We start from the raw sequence: 18,837 nt of genomic DNA, 5'->3' as shown, positions 1-18,837 counted from the left end.
AGGGGGGAATTGGGTTGGAGCCGGAGGGTGCCTGGCTCTGGGGGAGGGGATTAGAGCAGGGGGGTGGGGGTGGGGGGGAGGAATCCTGGTACTGCATGCCAGCTCCAACTTCTCAGGAAACACACAGCTGTTGTGGGGAGCAAAAGAAGAGCACACACTTCCTGAGAAGTTGGAGCTGACATGCAGTCCTGGGACTGACACCCACCCACCCACTCACCCAGTACAGGCAGGCAGCAGGGGGAAGGAAGTCCCCCACCAAGTGATAGACCTGTTGTTTCAGGAAGTGCTCCAGCTGTTTAAGGGAGGGGAAGAGCAGCCCGTGCGCTTCCTGAGACCCGGGATCCCCAGGTACTGGCCAAGCTGTCCCTGTCCCCTCCCCCTGCTCAAACCCCACCCCCCACCAGCACCGTCCCCTGCCCCCACCAGCACAGTTGGGGCCACATTAGTGAGGCTTGGTTTTTTTTGGAGGGGTTGTATTTTTGCATCTCACTTGTGTGGCCCTGACTTTTCTGTGGGTCAGTGACCCCTGACTCAAAACAGGTTCCCTGCCTCTCTTATAAAGACAATGCTGAAACATGTTGTGTTTGACATAATGTTTTATTTAAAAATGAAGCCTGGCCACCAAGCCCCCCATCTGGCCACAGCATCATAACACTCCTGCACCCCCCCAGAACCCAAACCCGAGCCTATCATACACTGGAACCCCCTGTCCTGAGCCTCTCACATCCCCAAACTCCCACATCCCCAGTCTTCTGCCACAACATTCCTGCACCATCCACACACTGCAAATCTGTGTTTTGAGCCCATCATCCTCACAGCCTCCCTGCCCTGAGCCCGTCATGTACCCCAGCCCAAACTCCTGCACCCTCATAGCCACAAGCCAAGCCTGTGGCTTGCTCAGCACCCCAACCTTCCACCTGACCCCAAAACTCTCCAGCCTGGAGCTCCCACCCTGCGCCAGCATCCTCTTCTCTACTTCTTCCAGCACCCAAATTTCCTCCCAGAGCTTGCACCTCTCAGTGCTTTTTTTGTGACAGTATGCCCTGGGACGGCATACTAGCACTTATTTTCCCCCAGTGCAGCGCTTTTTTTTTTTTTGCTCAACAACCCCCGCCTTCTCCCCAGGGATGTGGATCTTTGCACTCTATCCACCACTATTTTGGCTCTTCGTCTCGAACAGGTTGGCCACCCCTGTATTAGGGTAATACAATGTTACAGCAGATATATCAGTTTCCCACAATATCCTGAACATACTTTACGGAATTTAAGTTAAACCTTCATGTTTACATACTGTTATGGGGTTACATGTCTTGGAGAAGACCTGACTAACGTAAACCCTCATAAGTGTTTTGGAATATTTGAAACAATGTGACCTTTTAAAATTAAGTGCATTTCCCAAGAAATCTCTAAAGGGAGTGATATGCACATGTAACGCCTCATGTTATGCAAAAGTACAGCCTTTTTTGAAGCTACACTCTGAGAAGAAACTCATTATTTATTAATTATACATTCCCAGATCAAAGATCCAGCTTTATAAAGGAGGGAACTTTTCATGAGTGTGCTAGTTGTGAGCTAAGAGTTATGATGGATTTGTGACCACAGAAAACTCCCTTGGTAAGATCTGAAGGATTGCTCACCTATCAGAGCCCTTGTTAGAGTTGTCATGTGAAACCAAGCTGACAGTTTTCATTGACAAGGTAACAAGCCTTGTGGTAAAGGTGGGAAGTATAGAAATGATATACCTTGAATTTAGTAAAACTTCTGATACTGTCTTACATGACCTCATAAACAAACTAGGAAAATACAACCTAAATGGAGCATCTATAAAGGATGTGCAAAATTGGTAAGGAAACTGTTCCCGGGGAATATTTATCAATGGTTCACAGTCATACTGAAAGGGCATAACAAGTGGGGCTCTTTAGCTGGTTCTGGTTCTGCTCAATACCTTAATCAAATAATTTAGATAATGGCATAGAGCAGTGGTCCCCAACCATTTGAAGCTGCCAGGAGCCAGAGGGCGGGGACACTCGCACACCCGAGGGTGGGGCCACGCATATGCCACACCCCCATGAGCCACGTGCCTGGGGCCAGCAACCCTATGTGCCGCGTGGTCACGGGCAGGGCCGCCCATTTGCAACAAGCCTGGTGCCAGTGTCCTCCAGAGCCGCATGCCCAGGACCAACACCCCCTCATAGCAGCGCGCCCAAAGCTGGCATTCCCCCCGCCCCCATAGCCGCGCGCCCGAGGCCGGCGCTCCCCATGCACCACGCACCTGGGTAGTGGGCAGCCAATTCGTCGCGCTCCCGGGGCCGGCACCCCCCATAGCCACGTGCTGAGGGCCGGCGCCCTCCATAGCCGCGCGCCCGGGGCCGGCACTCCCCATGCGCCGTGCACCCGGGGCACAGGCGGCCACTTCGCCGCGCTCCCGGGGCCGGCGCCCCCCATGCGCCACGCACCCGGGGCATGGGCCAGCCCGGAGCACTTGGCGGGTGCACACAAATGCCCCCGCAGGCGCCATGGTGTCCGCAGGCACCGTGTTGGGGACCACTGGCATAGAGAGTACAGTTATAAGTGTTAGCAGATTATTTCAAGCTGAAATGGGGTTGCAAGTGCTTTGAGGGATAGAATTATAATTCAAATGATCTGGACAAACTGGAAAAATGGTCTGAAGTAAATATAACGAAATAAAATAAAGACAAATGCAAAGTACTCCACTTAGGAAGGAACAATCAGTTCAACATATACAAGAGTGTTGTAAGCAAGACAAGAGAAGAGATTCTTCCGCTCTTCACTGTGCTGATGAAGCCTCAATTGGAATATTATGCCCAGTTCTGGTTGCTGCATTTCAGGAAACATGTGGACAATTTGGAGAAAGTCCAGAGAAGAGCAACAAAAATGATTAAAGGTCCAGAAAAAGTTATCTATGAAGAAGGACTGAAAAAACTGGGTGGCTGTGTCTACACTGGGCCACTTATTCCAGAAAAGCAGCCGCTTTTCTGGAATAACTGTCCAGCTGTCTACACTGGCCACTTGCTTTTCCAGAAAAGCAATGACGATCTACTGTAAAATTGTCAGTGTTTTTCCGGAAAAACTATGCTGCTCCTGTTAGGGCAAAAGTCCTTTTCCAGAAAAACTGTTCCGGAAAAGGGCCAGTGTAGACAGCACAGTAGTCTTTTCCGCAAAAAAGCCCCGATCGCGAAAATGACGATCGGGGCTTTTTTCCGGAAAAGCACGTCTACATTGTCCATGGACGCTTTTCCGGAAAAAGTGCTTTTCCGGAAAAGCATCCTGCCAATGTAGACGCGCTTTTTCCGGAAATACTTATAACGGAAAACTGTTCCGTTTTAAGCATTTCCGGAAAAGGGTGCCAGTGTAGACGTAGCCGGTATGTTTAGTCTGGAAACAAAGACTTAGAGGGATCATGATAGCAGCTTTCTAGTACCTAAAAGGGTGTTTCAAGGAGCAAGGAGAAAAATTGTTCTCCTTAACCTCTGACCATAGGACAAGAAGCAATGGGCTTAAAATGCAGCAAGGAAGATTTAGGTTGGATATTAGGAAAAACTTCCTGTCAAGAAGGTGAAGTACTGAAATAAATTGCTTAGGGAGGTTGTAGAATCTCCATCATTGGATATTTTTAAAAGCAGAATAGACAAACACTTGTCAGGGATAATCTCTAGATAATACTTAGTTCTGCCATGAGTGCAGGGGACTGGACCAGATGACCTCTGGAGGTTATTTCCCATTCTGTGATTCTAGTATGACTTGGGTGGGAGTGTCAGAAACCTATGAGTGGGTGCTCCTAGGGCCACCAAAAGGAGGGCGTGGCAAAGAAACACTGCCTTGTTGCCAGGTTATTTTAAAGGGACTGGGGCTCCAGGCTGCTACCATGACAGCAGCAGTGCCAGAGGCCCGGGACCTTTAAATAGTTGTGCCGTCCGGGCAGCACTGAGGGCTGGGTGGGGGAGGCTTGCTCCCAGCCCTGCCCCTTCTGCTCAAAAGCCTATCCTTTCCAGGTGCCCGGAGTGGAGTTCCTCCTTCCCCCCAATCTTACCTAGGCTCCGGTGAAGTCTGTTGCCAGCTTGGAGTGCCCTTACTGAACTAAGAGGGAGGAATACAGGTTCCCCGAATTGTGATGTGTACTAACAATTGTAATGCCTTCCCATAAGTAATTCTATGAAGCAATTTGATTAATTAGGATTAGTTATTATCTGTGATAAGTAGTGATAGGTAAGAGTACTTACTCTGTTCATTGCTTTCAGCTGGAGATTCCTCATGCCGAAGAAAAAATTTCACCTCTTCCCTGCGGGGTCCCCATTTTTGTAGATGGTCATACATCATATGATCAAAGGGTATAGGGCGTTCTGGAAATATAAAATAAAAGTATTTCTGAGTCCAGCAACATCTTACAAAGTAACATAAAAAACCCTGCTTAAACAGGTGGCTGTGTTTTAGACACTTCAAGCAGTCATCTGAGAAATTATCATGTAGAAAACGAATCTATATCTGTATTTAGATAGATAGATATTTTAGAGAGTTTGGGCATCTTTAAGTCCATCAGTACACAAGTTCATTTGTTCAAGAACTCCTCCTAAATGAAAAGAGCTAGGATCACCAAATTTGGTAATCAGCTTTCTCTTATCCAAACTTAAAGCAAGGTCGGGATTTCACTGTGCCAGGAAAATGGGAAGTGCCTGGATTGGGACTGTTTTCCATAACACGGAAAGGGAGGGGGCTGCTTGGAGGGAGAGCTATATGCAGATTGACCTTTGGGAGGCAACGAGTGCAGGGACAGCTATACTGCAGTGACCACTGGGAACAGCTGCACTGGCAGGACAGTGTCCATCTGAGGATGGGGCTCCAAATGTTTGGTCACCAGCCAGGTTAAGTGGCACCCCTACCACAAACTGCTGGACCGAGGGGAGGAAAGAGCCCCTCAGCCCACCATCCCCACCACTATGCCTCCCCAAGACCAATCCCAGGGCTAAGCAATGCAGTGTGTGTCCCCCCTCCACCCCTCCCGAGACACCCCACAAAGAGAGGCGGGGCGAGGAATTGCAGCCCAATCTCCCTACCAAGGAGATTTTCCTCTCCCCCTACAGAGGAGAGGCCTGAAGTCGCTCCCTCTTCCCCTCAAGAAGATTAGGGATGTTAAAATGTATGTATTTGTGTAAATGTAAAACCACAGAATGTTTTAGTAGTTACACATTTACACAAGTGGGGGGAGTTGTTGCTCACAGGGAGTCAGTTTTTAAGCCAGCTCCCCAGGAGCACCTGCTCCCATTCCCGCCCAACACACATACTGTTGCCTCTATATCAGGCAGTCAGGCAGCTCCTGCCTGCCCTCTCCTCACTGCACTACTGCCTCTGATACAGAGGCAACAGGGGTGCGGAGGGCTGGATGTAACCAAGAGGGTTAAAGAATGAGCCCAGGCACATTGGTTAACTGTGTACTTAGGTACATGTTAGCATCTCTAGAGATACTAACCAGCTTCAGGCCCCAGGACCAGTGGTGGGATGGGGGGCAACTGGTAGCTTGGGCTAGCCCCCAGAGCGTTGTCTCCATGAGACTAGTGATGGGGGGAGCCACTGGAGATTGGAGCTCCACCTCCACAGACCAGCTACATGGTGGGGAAGGCCCACTGGACACTTCCACAGATCAGCTGCAAGGCATGGGGAGTCACTAGAGTCTGGAGCCAACCCTCAGAGCCTCCCCCCTGGACAAGTGGGGAGTCTGGGGCTGACCTCAGTGGCCAGCTACAGGAGAAACCATCGTCAGAGCAGTGTTACCCTGGCTGCCGTGGGCAACCCTGGTAAGCTCCCCCCACTCAGCCTTCCAGCCCCCTTCCCTGAACACCACCACCTCCCTTCCCATGTTGTAAGTGCCCCACACATTGAATCTTGTGCCCTGAGCCCCCCCACGTACATTGAACTCTGTGCCCCTCAGCCCCTGCTCTCACTCCAGCACCCTCTGCCCCAACCAGTGTTCCCTCTAAGCTGCAGGGCAGTACAGCTTCACAGACGATTAATCAGCCCCACTTTGTCAGAGGCTTAGGGCTCCATGCACTGAGCTGATTGACTGGACGGGGCTGATTAATCACCTGTGAAGCTGTGCAGCTTAGAGGGAACACAACCCCAACTTCCCCAATTCTCACAGCCCCCTGCCCTTACTCGTGCACCCTCACCCCCTTCCCAGAGCCAAGAATTCTCCTTCTCCTATTATGACATCATGTAATTCAAATATGACTATGTTGCTCATTGTTGCTACCACTTTTGTATAATTTCAATGAATCTTGTATAAAATGTATCATGTAAGGTGTGTGACAGATACTCCCCCATCCATTGGTGCTTTACAAAATTGACTTTGGATACAAATATGAATAACTAAAAAGTGCTTTGGACAAAATACCTCATATAACCTACCAATTTTAATGTCACAATCTGCTGGATCTGTGTATCTTATCTTGGTGTATGTATCATTCTTGTATGTATTGCTAGAAATATGGATTATGGAATGGTTTATGGTTTTAAATGTGCCAACACCCTCAAGGATGTTTCCCTCAACATCTGGGTGATCATCTATAACCAGCCTCTTTTGTCCTATAAGTCTAAGCCCGTGGTGTCCAACCACACTCAATTGGCAAAATAGTCACATTGTTCAAGCCAACTAACCACACTCAGACAGCCAACCAGCCACATGTGGCTAGTACCTAGGATGTTGGACACCACAGTTCTAAGCAGTGGTTGGTTTTAGGAAGATATGTGACCACCCCAACTGGTAGAATCTGTCCAGAAAATTTTCCATGGAAGTGGAGAATGTAGAAACAAAGAATTCCTGCTCAAAAGAAAGGCTTATTTAAGATACAAAAGTTTGCAGGCTAATGGTCTTTGGTTGGCATGATCCCAGGTAAAAAAAAAAAAAGATCTTCCTTGGCTTGAAGGTTTAGCTGAAATAAGAACAGTTTTAGGGTAAGATTGCAGTAATTTTTAATGTGTTATAATTAGCTGTGTATTTTATTTTAAATCTGGAATTCACTTTGCACTGTCTTGTCACTTGCAACCACTTAAATTCTACTGCTATTAAGTTTGTACTTAATAAAATCACTTTTATTTACTATCAAGTTCAATGTAAATAATTAATACCTGGAGAAGCAATCAGTAATCATCCTCCTTCCATTGTTAAAGGGGGCTTGCCTGAATGATTTATTTGGGGTTCTGATCCCAGCTGGGGTGTGGGTTTCCTGAAAGCTATGCCCAAAAATGCATTCTCCTCAGACCTGAAGAGATTCAGTGTCTGTATTACTCTTGAGTGGGGTGGTGAGCTCAGCTCTGTGCCCTGGCTGGGGGAGAACCAGGAGATCTGGCTCAGCAGGACAGGCTTATGAGAAGCCCCAGAGAGCAAGGGGGCTAGTGTCAGTGGCTTTGTCAGTACACCAGGAAGCAGCCCCAAAGGGGTATTCTGTGACCTCACCTGGCACAAGGTGTCAATGGAAAAATTAAGATTTGCTAAATAGGATTAGCCTATTTGGATGCATGCATCATTTTTGTATCTGAAATTAAGAATAGTGGCTGTACAACTGTATTTCCAATATGTTTGAGCCTGAGTAACACCCACACCATATTTACATCCGGCCTAGCTAGCACATTGTAAAGGGAATATTTAGATTGATGGACCATCAACAAAAACAATGAGCCATAGCAGAAGTTTATCCACACTTGATGAACTTTCCTGATAACTTTTTTAGCTAGAATATGCTACTATGACTCAAAGCACATAAGGGCACATGAATAGATCAAGCGGTACCGAACTGTATCTTGTGTGCCTACATTTTCCTGAGCAACTGGGCTGAGGGCTCTGCTTGAAACATTGAGTTTCCCTCAACATGAAAAAGCCATAAAAGGCCTTGGAAACCTCTATGTTCTGTTCTTTTTTCCTATTTTTGTACTCAGAGGAACACCAACAAGGGACAGGAGATCTTCTAGTCAATTGAAAGCAGCCAGAGATTTAACAAGATAGCAGTTTGTGCCATTATTTCTTCAAATCTGATCCAAGAACTTTGTAATTATTTTATGTATTGATTCTGTTAATTTAATCTCTTACCTCTTTATTTTCTCTTATAAATAAACCTTTTTACATTAGGCACTAAAGGATTAGCAATAGCGTGATTGAGTAAGATCTCAGTTTTATATTGACTGGGGTATGTAGCTGGTTCTTTGGAAAGAACCATTTGGTCGATTAAATTACTTTTAAATAACTATTCATCATTAAGTCTAGTATCTATTAAATCCAGGACTGGAATACTTCAGGAGGCTATATTTCTGACTTTGTGGTAGCTAGTATGAAGTTTACTACTGTTCCTAGCTTTTGTTGATGTATCTTAAGGATGAATAACCCCCAGTTTTGGGGAGAGAGTCTGCCCTGTTTCTCAGCAGTTTGTTCTGAATTCAGAATTCATAATTGTGACCTACTGAGGCTCAGCGAGTTAAATTTTGCTAGAAATTCTCCCTCACCTACACCATTTTCAGATAGCTAAATCTTTGAATTCTGTTCTCCTTTGCTGGGTTTTCTGTTCCTGTTATGAAAGCATCACACTCAGTTTGAACCATAAGAATTCTAAGGATGTCTACCAGATAAAAAATTATCTATAATAATTCACCCCTAAGAATTGAGTTGTGGTAGCACTCTAAAAGAGTAGATTACACTTATTTATTAATATAGTTATTAATACAGCAGAAACTAGTACAAGATTGTACAAAGTCAGCAAATGCAAGAAAAAGAAATCAAAACTAAGTTTTCTGAAGTATTGCAGTAAAATTTTATACCAAGGAGGATAAAAATCAGTGATGTTTTAAAAACCATCAATTGTATTGCTTTTAAAAATACCATTAAAAAAGTTTCTCATTTAAAATGAAGTTACAATTAAATCTTATCAGAAAGATGCTACAGTCTGTCACAGCTTCTAGGTGTAAAAACCTGGGGATATTTTGAAGATGTTAACAGTTAATTAGCTAATCAAGTAGTTGATGGAATTTCCATCAACTACTTGATTAATCGATAAAGGAGGCTGCTTGCTACCACAGCTGAGGGTCTGCATTTTAAATGAGCCCAGTGGCTCTTACTACATTTAAAGTGCAGAGTTGCAGCAGGGTTACCTCCAATGAGTGGCACGAGCCGGGGCTGAACAATCATGGCTTACGCTGGCTCTGGGACCGCTCCAGCTCTGCCTCCCCTGCCCCCTCACCATCACAAAGAGAGAGTGCTGGAGGGAACCAGCTTTTAAGCCAGCTTTCCCCATCACTGGCTCCTGCTTTCCACGCTCTCTTGATGCCTGTGATACAGAGGCAGCGGCAGGGGAGGAGAGGGCAAGCAGTCAAGTAGTCACTCCCACATTTCCCATCCCCCTGCCTCCATTCCTATATCTCCATTACCCCCATCATCCTCCCATACACCCTATTCCCCTTCCTCCACACATCCTGCCCCCTCCCACAAACTCATCAAGCTGCGCTCCCTCCCCCACCAGAGTGCCATGGGACCAGGCAGCACAGCCCTGGCCACTGCAGCAGGAGCCATAGCCCGCCCCCAGCCAAGCCTTTTTGAACAGGCCTGTTTGGGGAGCTTTGTTCTGTGGGGAGCCCAGAGCGGCTAATGTGGAGACCAAGACACGCCCAGCTTGCAACAGGCCTGGGAAAGCGTGCCTCAATCAGGGGCCTGGGCCTCCAGCACATGATGGAACCACTCACTGGGAGGAGGAGGGGAGACCTGTAGCATGATCCCCAAGCTCTGTGGCCGGACCTGGGCTGCAAAGAGCAAAGACACACTGCAGGCGCATGGGCCAGGCAGGCTGACACTGCTCCAGGGCATGCGCAGGGTCAAAGCCGCCCTCCTCCCCATTTCACAGAGAGCAGTCAGTGGAGAAGTCTGCCGTGCTCACAGCATAGCGAGAGGCTGGTGGTGAGGGGGAGCGTTCTCTGGGCTTGGAGTTGGAGGCATGGCGACAGAGTGAAATGATGACATCACTGTCATCCCACCAGGAAAAATGTTGAGAGAGAGAGAGAGAGAAAGACGATCCAAGGCTCTTATTTTTGAACATCATTATCATGGACCATAATGGCTATAAGTCTATACCCTATTTTACTTCAGCATAACTTAACTTTCCCTAAAGAGTCCCATCTTATACTTGTTTTCAGCAGGGCTTATTCCAAAATTAAGTGCACTCTAAGCGCAGTGCAGTCTTAGCTTTTTTGGTAACTTGGAACGAGAGCTGCATCAAAATGACAGTGGGAGTGTGGAAAATGAGGGCTAGTTGTAGAAGTTTAAGGACACTGTAAATTTTGTGTTCTGAGGACATGTCTAAAAAAAAGTTTAAAGACAGCGAGCAGCAGGCAACTCAGGAGACTGCTGCAACTGCAAATGTGAAATTTTACATACCATTTGAGATTTAATGTAAACTAAAAATGTCTGATTAGGAATGGTAAGAACTAATGTTCTGCTGTTGTATCTGCAGCTTGACATAGGTAATGATTAGGTACCACTTCCTCACTTGATTTTTTATTAATTTATGTAAAAATATTACATGAAGTATACCCTCTTAGATGTTGTAAAATGCTGCACTGAGCTGTAAATTAACATGTTTTAGTGATGAGATTTGCACCAATATGTGAAGTATCCATAGAAAACATGATTTAAATCAACAAATTTTGGGGCGATTTAAATCAATCCACCCTGTTTTACATAGACACCTGGTTGCTCAAAATGGGAGTTTATTTTCACAAATATCAACCTTACTAGCAGAAGAATAAGCAACAAACATCAAGCTTTTAAATTTAACTTTTATTAAGCCAATTTTAGGAAATACTTCTTCGGTTTTATTAGCATGTGAAATTCTATTTGTAAGGAGTCCAAACACTCCTGTATACATAGAAATGTCAATGAATCTACAATCCAGACTTGTCATAATTATACTTTTCAGTGTTTAAATAATGAACAAGTTAGAAAAATCTATGAAGGAGTGCCACTTTCCTACTAATAGGTGGGAATGTAAGAAAATAAGAAAGACATATCTCATACTCCATTGATGTAATAAGAGAAGGTACTGGATTTTAAAAACCAATTTTAAGAAAAAAATGTATTTAATAGAATCCCTTCCTCCAATAAGGTAAAATAAAAAGTGTTTAACAGTGACACTTACCAGTGTAAACAAACATCTACAATTATATCAGTATAAGTTGATAAGCTTTCCTATGTGGACCAGCCTACTTTTTTTTGTTAATTTGTTTAATTTTTACTTCACAGCAAAGAAACTTTTCTTTAACTTTCAATGAAGAGAAGTAACTTCACTCTTCCATGAGGAATAGAGTCCCGCCATTCGCCACCCCTACTTCTTCAGCCTAGTACTCATACCACTCTCAAAAGTCATCTGGAATCTCATGCACTGACCAGGATATGATGGTCTAATAAGAACATTAGCCTGATAAAACAAGGTTTCAGGTTGTTTTCATTTTAAGTATTATGTCTGGACACTTTCTGGCAATAAAGAGAAAAAGGAAATCAAGGTAAATGTAATAAGTATTTTATCAAAATATTTTCAAAATCTGTCTTGTCTATGGTCTTCAAGAGTATGAATTTTTTCTAAACTCCCCTCTCCTTGAAAAGAGAAAATGAATTTCATTCTTAGATATTCATAGCAATAGAAATGTTATCCACTAAACATTTCTTAAATAATTTAACATATGTGGTATTTACCCATACCAATCTAAGATTAGTAAATCGAATGTGTGTGTTGATCTGAATTACTCAGTTTGGAGTGTTTTAAAATAAATTTAGGTTAGGTTAAATGTATATTAATGAGTTCTCTCCTACAGTATAATGATAACAGAATTATAACTTAAAATAGTTATAAACTATCTGTGCCTTTATTATATATTATATAGTTATAAACTATCTGTGCCTTTATTATATATTAAAATTATAATATAGCTACAAATATGATATTGCCAAGATTGTTTATAAAAATGATATCTCTATTTATTAAATGTTAGGGCTAGTTAAAGAAACTGCAGGAGATTTCTGCTTTCTTTCACCAAAAGATAACAGATATCAAGAAGATAGCCCTCTTGGGCCATAAACCAATATTTATTACCCCTACATGTGTCTGATCTAGATAAAAGACACCTCCCCTTTGTATAAATACCAGTTTAGGACAAATGTAATCCTTCTCTCAAGAAGGGAAATCATCTAACATATTCAGAAAAGACCTAATTATGAAAAGGAAAGTGCGGTATATTATCAGAGCAACTATGTATCTGAAAATTGGATTTTCACACAAAGAAAGAAAAAAAAAAAAACTTTAGTAATTCCACACAAACAATTCTCAAAATATCCTAGCTGGAATGAATTTTATTACTTTAGAAATATGTGCTTGTGTCCTTAAAAGACTATAAAAATGTGTAGTTAAGAAATAAACTGAAACATTTCCAAACACTGAAGAGTTCATTAATAAGTATTGGCATGGGTCCTCTGTACTTTATGAAAATCAGCTTATGAATATGCATAACTTGGATATTTTTAAAGTGTGAGAAATGATGCATTTTGCTTTAAGTTACAATCTACTGCCCATTTTATAAAAAGGGACAACCCAGGAACCTACAGACCAGTCAGTTTAACTTCTGTACGAGGAAAGATAATGGAGCAAATAATTAAGCAATCCATTTGCAAACATCTACAAGATAAAGGGATATGTAACAGTTTGCATGGATTGGTAAAGAACGAGTCCTGTCCAAGCAACTTGATAGCTTTCTTTGACAGGATAACAAGCCTTGTGGATAAGGGGAAAGCAATAGATGTGGCATACCTAGATTTTAGTAAAGCATTTCATACAGTCTTGCATGACCGTCTCATTATAAATTAGGGAAATACAATTTAGATGTCAAGTATCAGAGGGGTAGCCGTGTTAGTCTGAATCTGCAAAAGCAACGAGGAGTCCTGTGGCACCTTATAGACTAACTGAAGTGTAGGAGCATAAGCTTTCGTGGGCAAAGACCCACTTCGTCAGATGCATGTAGTGGAAATTTCCAGAGGCAGGAATAAATATGCAGGCCAGGATCAGGCTGGAGATGACCAGGTGGATCCAATCAAGGAGGATGAGGCCCACTTCTAGCAGCTGATCTGGAATTCACACCTCCAGATCAGCTGCTAGAAGTGGGCCTCATCCTCCTTGATTGGATCCACCTGGTCATCTCCAGCCTGATCCTGGCCTGCATATTTATTCCTGCCTCTGGAAATTTCCACTACATGCATCTGACGAAGTGGGTCTTTGCCCACGAAAGCTTATGCTCCTACACTTCAGTTAGTCTATAAGGTGCCACAGGACTCCTCGTCACAATTTAGATGGGGGTAGTATAAAAATGTGGGTACACAAGTGGTTGGATAACCATTGATAACTATTATCTGGGAATAATTAACAGCCACGTTAGAAGAACATAACAAATCGGGTTTGGCCGAGATCGATTTTGGCCAGAACCTGTCCCAATCTCTTTATCAATGATAGGATAACGAGCCTTGTGGATAAGGGAGAAGCAGTGGATGTCATATACCTAGACTCTAGTAAGCATTTGATACGGTCTTGCATGATATTCTTATTGATAAACTAGGCAAATATAACTTGGATAGGGCCACAATAAGGTGGGTGCATAATTGGCTGGATAACCGTAGTCAGAGAGTTGTTGTTAACGGTGCTAAATCCTGCTGGAAAGGGATAACAAGTGGAGTTCCGCAAGGGTCTGTTTTGGGACCCGTACTGTTCAATATCTTCATCAATGATGTAGATATTGGGATAGAGAGTACGCTTATTAAGTTTGCAGATGATACCAAACTGGGTGGGGTTGCAACTTCTTTGGAGGATAGAGACATAATTCAAAATGACCTTAGCAAGTTAGAGAAATGGTCAGAGGTAAACAGGATGAAGTTTAATAAAGAGAAATGCAAAGTGCTCCACTTAGGAAGGAACAATCAGTTCCATACATACAAGATGGGAAGCGACTGTCTAGGAAAGGAGCATGGCGGAAAGGGATCTAGGGGTCATAGTGGACCACAAGTTGAATATGAGTCAACAGTGTGATGCTGTTGCAAAAAAAAAAGCAAACATGATTCTAGGTTGTATCAACAGGTGGGTTGTAAGCAAAACTCGTCAAGTCATTCTGCCGCTCTACTCTGCATTAGTTAGGCCTCAGCTGGAGTACTGTGTCCAGTTCTGGGCGCCACATTTCAAGAAAGATGTGGAGAAATTGGAAAGGGTACAGAGAAGAGCGACAAGAATGATTAAAGGTTTAGAGAACATGACCTATGAAGCCAGGCTTCATGAACTGGGCTTGTTTAGTTTGGAAAAAAGAAGATTAAGGGGGGACATGATAGCGGTTTTCAAATATCTAAAAGGGTGTCACAAGGAGGAAGGAGAAAATTTGTTCCTCTTGGTTTCTGAGGACAGGACAAGGAGTAATGGGCTTAAAGTGCAGCAGGGGAGGTTTAGATTGGACATTAGGAAAAAATTCCTAACTGTCAGGGTGGTCAAATATTGGAATAAATTGCCAAGGGAGGTGGTGGAATCTCCCTCTCTGGAGATATTTAAGAACATGTTAGATAGACATCTGTCAGGGATGGTGTAGACGGAGCTTGGTCCTGCCTTGAGGGCGGGGGGCTGGACTCGATGACCTCTCGAGGTCCCTTCCAGTCCTATTATTCTATGATTCTATGATATACATAATTATGTAGAGAGTCTGTTTACAAAAAGTTTGCAGATGATAAGATGGGAGGGGTTGCAAGTGCTTTGGAGATTAGGATTATAACCTTCAGAATAACCTCGACAAACTGTAGAAATGATCTAAGGTAAACAGAATGAAGTTTAATAAGGACAAATGCAAAGTACTTCATTTAGGAAGGAACAATCAGGTTCACACATAAAAAATGGGAAGCGACTGTTTAGGAAGGAGTACTGCAGAAAGGGATCTAGGTGTCAGAGTGGACCACAAGCAAAATGAGTCAAGTGTGACACTCTTGGGAATCCCCCCACCCCCCAACACATTTTTCTGGGTTGTATTAAAAGCAGCAATGTGGTACACAAGACTCAAATTCTTCCCTTCCACTCTGCACCGATTAAGCCTCAGCTGGAGTACTGTCTCCAGTTCTGGGCACCAAATTTTAGGAAAGATGGACAAATTGGAGAAGGTCATGAGAAGAGCCAAAAAAAAATTAAAACTTTAGGAAATATGACCTATGATGGAAGACTGGAAGAATTGGTTTTGTTTAGTCTGGAAAAGAGAAGACTGAAATGGAACATGACTGCAGATGTCAAGTGCCTAAAAGCTTGTTATAAAGAGAGATAAAAATTATTCTCCTTAACCTGAGTAGTAGTAATAGGCTTAACATTGCAGCCAGTGATGTTTAGATTGGCTATTAGAGAAAACTTCCTAACTGTCAGGGTGGTTAAGCACTGGAATAGATTGCCTAGAGAGGTTCTGGAATGTCTGTCATTGAAGGTTTTAAAGAGCTGGTTAGACAAAACATTTGTCATGATGGTCTAGATGATGTTTGGTCCTGTCATGAGTACAGAGTGTAGTAATAGGAGGGTCTGAAACATAAGCCAGGTATTGCAGGCCTGGTGTAAGACTTGAGACCTAGATAGCAATGGTCAAGACCCCTCAAAAGAACCGCATCTAAACTACTTTTTTGAAAGAACCTCTTTCAAAGAACTGTTTTTGTCTGACTGAGGGGGTACCGTCTCATTCCTGGCACTGAGTTACGGTCATTGTCATGGGCACAAATTCTTAGCTTACTTGTAGATATCTTATCTAGGGAAGCTATTACTGTGCTTTGTTTACAATAAATTGTGCCTTTCTGCTGAGGAAAGGAAACCAAGGAAAGGGAACCAAGGTTTTCTGGGCCAGCATGGAGCTATTAGAACAACTCTGGCCTTGTCCCATCTTATGTGTTGAGTATCGTGCAGAGAAGGAGAGGGAATGGGAGGGAAGGTGTAGAGGAGCCAACAGTTCCATTTTATGATGAGAGCATCTACGAGGGAGCCTTTGCTTATACCCATCCAAGAGGAACATAGGGGACATTTTTTGTTGGTGCTTGTTGCGAAAAGGTCTATCAAATGGCGACTCCAGTGTGCAAAGATCACACCTAATGTCTGCTGATCTATCTGTCAATCATAATGTTGAGGTAGCGATCTGCTTAATGCATTGGCTGTGGTATTAAATGCACCTGGTAGGTAACACGTGCTGAGAGTGATCGCATGGAAAGGCACCAATTACACAGGGTAACAGCATCTACAGAGGACATGGGAACAGACTCCTCCCTGTCTGTTTATATAAAACATGCTGGTGACATTATCGTATATATCTTGACATGCTTGTGTGCTATTGCTGGAAGGAAGTGTTAGCAGGCTCATCTTATAGCTTTTAGTTCTAGTACATTTATGCGGAGAGCCCTTTCCTTCAGTGTCCAGAGGCTCTGTGTTAGCTTTCCTATGTGCGCCCCCCAGCTCGTGAGGGAGGTGTTTGTTGTGATGATGGTGGAGGGCTATGATGGCTGAAATGGAACCCCTGTACATAAGTTCTGTGTCCTTGTCCACCATAGTAGTGCATTTTTTACCGTGGGCAGGACGGAAAGACTTGGTATGATAGGGATGATAGTTCGGTCTGTAGACCGTGCTGAGCCTATCCTGGAAGCACCTCATGAACAGGCGTACATTGGGGACCACTGGGTTGCATGCTGCCATGTGGCCAAGCAACTGAAGACACTCGTATGTCGTTACCTGCCGCATCATGCATAGCTTTTGGGATCAGGGCCCTGATCTTCTCTAACCTTTCAGTGGGCACGGAAACTATTGCAACTGTTGAGTTGCGCGCCCATAAACTGCACCAGTGTGAGTACTGACTTTGTTTAGTTTATCAGTAGGCCCAAAGATCAGAAGCAAGTCATGACCATATGAATGTCATGATAGGGACCGTGCCTCTTATCTGGACTTGATTAGGCAGTTGTCGAGATAATGAGTTATTTTTTCTTTCCTTAGGTAGGCAGTGACTACTGCAAGCATTTTGGAGAAGACCCTCAGGGCCACGGAGAGTCCAAATGGTAGGGCAATATGCTGATAGTGGCACATACCTCGGACAAAGCGGAGAAAGTGCCTATGAGTGGGGTTAATGTTCACATGAAAATAGGAGTCCTGTAAGTCAAGAGACAAAAACCAGTCACCAAGCTCCAGAGCAGGAATGATGGTTTTTGGTGTTACCATCTTGAACTTTTGACTTTTTACAAATTTGTTAAGGGCTCTAAGGTCTAAAATGGGGAACCTTCCATCATTCTTCTTTTGAATGAGAAAGAGTTAAAACCCACTCCCCTCATATCCTGTGGGACTGGTTCTATAGTGCCCATTCTAAGAAGACTGTCAACTTCACATTATAGGATATCGTCTTTAGAGTGATCCCTGAAGAGTGATGGGGTAGGTGGGTGAGAAGGGGGAATTACAGCACCCATTTGGCAGATGTTGTGGTCTGCCATGCTATGTAAAAAAGAGCAGAAGACTCTGGTTGAACGGTTTCAGAAGTTCGCAGTTCTGGAGCAGGTGAAGTTGCTTTCAGTCCCTCAACCGAGGCCTCAAAATTTGTTTGTTTTGCTGAAGCAGCTGGTTTGCAGCACTAGTGTGATTACATCTGTGCTGCTGTCTGCCCTGACACCATTGCTGCTAAAGCTAGTGGTCCTGTCTCTGCTGATGGTACATGTACGAGGGATACCTGGTATCTAAATTGTCGCCTTTTATTTGCATGTGAACCCCCAGGGAATGTAGGGTGGCTTGAGTCCTGCATGGAATGGAGGACCTCACTGATCTTTGTTGAAAAGAGCTTCTTGCCCTCGAAGGGAAGGTCCTCCACTGTAGACTATTTCCCTCAGGAAAGCTGAGGAGTTAAACCAGGAGGCCTGCCTCATAACAACCACTGTGGCTGTAAATATAGCGGCAATGTCAGCAGCATCAGGAGCAGGTTGTAAGGCTGTGAATGAAATTGTGTGTCCTTCAGAGAGCAAGGCTTTAAATATTGTTTCTTTGCCTCTGGTATATCATTAATAAAAGTATAGTTCAAATAGTTGTTGAAACCATATTTGCCAAGCAATGCGGCATAGTTAGCAACTCTAAACTGAAGTGTGGAACACATATACGCCTCTCTCCCAAAGAGGTCTAGTCGCTTACTATTCTTGTCAGCTGGGGTGGATTGTGGCTAGTGTTGTTTATTCCTCAACTACTAGAGAATTAGGCAGAGGATGAGTAAACAGAAACACGGATCTCTTAGGGGGAACAAATATTTTCTATCAGCCCGTTTGCAGATAGGCAGTATAAATGCGAGGGTCTGCCAGATCGTTTTTGCAGGGTCCACAGGGAGCATGATCTTTGGTGGTAGGAGTGGCCTGTAGGATGTTGGTAAGCTTGTGTTGGGTCTCAGACTTCCTCCACGGGAACGCTGATATCCGCTGCCATCCTTTTGAAGATGTCTTGAAAGAATGTGAAGTCATCACCACCATCGGAGGTGGCAGTATTACTGCTTAATCTGGCAAAGAGGATGAATTGGTTCAGGAGATGCATCTGGTCCTGATTCATGGTTTTGCTGATCTTGTGCATTCTCCTGCATCCTTTTAGGAAATGGAAACTAGGGTGGTGGGGAAGGCACAGGCTGTTTGTCCATCTTTTTAGTAGGTTTCCTTTTGTATGCATATGCTCATGGGCTCCAATACTGCCACTGTGAACCATATGGCCAGGGCAGTGGCATCTAGGGACGCTCCCAGTGAGTGCA

At 44.0% G+C, this 18,837-nt stretch overlaps 1 protein-coding gene across 8 annotated transcripts in view; it reads right to left on the bottom strand.

Moving 5' to 3' along the window:
- The window catches only part of PPP1R13B (protein phosphatase 1 regulatory subunit 13B), a 158,180-nt gene that overhangs the window by 84,321 nt on the left and 55,022 nt on the right, over positions 1–18,837 (bottom strand). For all 8 annotated transcript variants that reach the window (XM_075926477.2, XM_075926476.2, XM_075926475.2 and 5 more), the window contains exon 3: positions 4,242–4,361. In XM_075926477.2, the coding sequence (XP_075782592.2) occupies positions 4,242–4,361 (120 nt within the window). The remainder of the gene's footprint in view (positions 1–4,241; positions 4,362–18,837) is intronic.

The sequence above is a fragment of the Pelodiscus sinensis genome, chromosome 5 (assembly GCF_052426305.1).
Source record: "Pelodiscus sinensis isolate ZL-2025 chromosome 5, ASM5242630v1, whole genome shotgun sequence".
In the NCBI taxonomy this organism is placed as follows: Eukaryota; Metazoa; Chordata; order Testudines; family Trionychidae; genus Pelodiscus; species Pelodiscus sinensis.
This window is presented reverse-complemented; position numbering and strand designations above follow the sequence as displayed.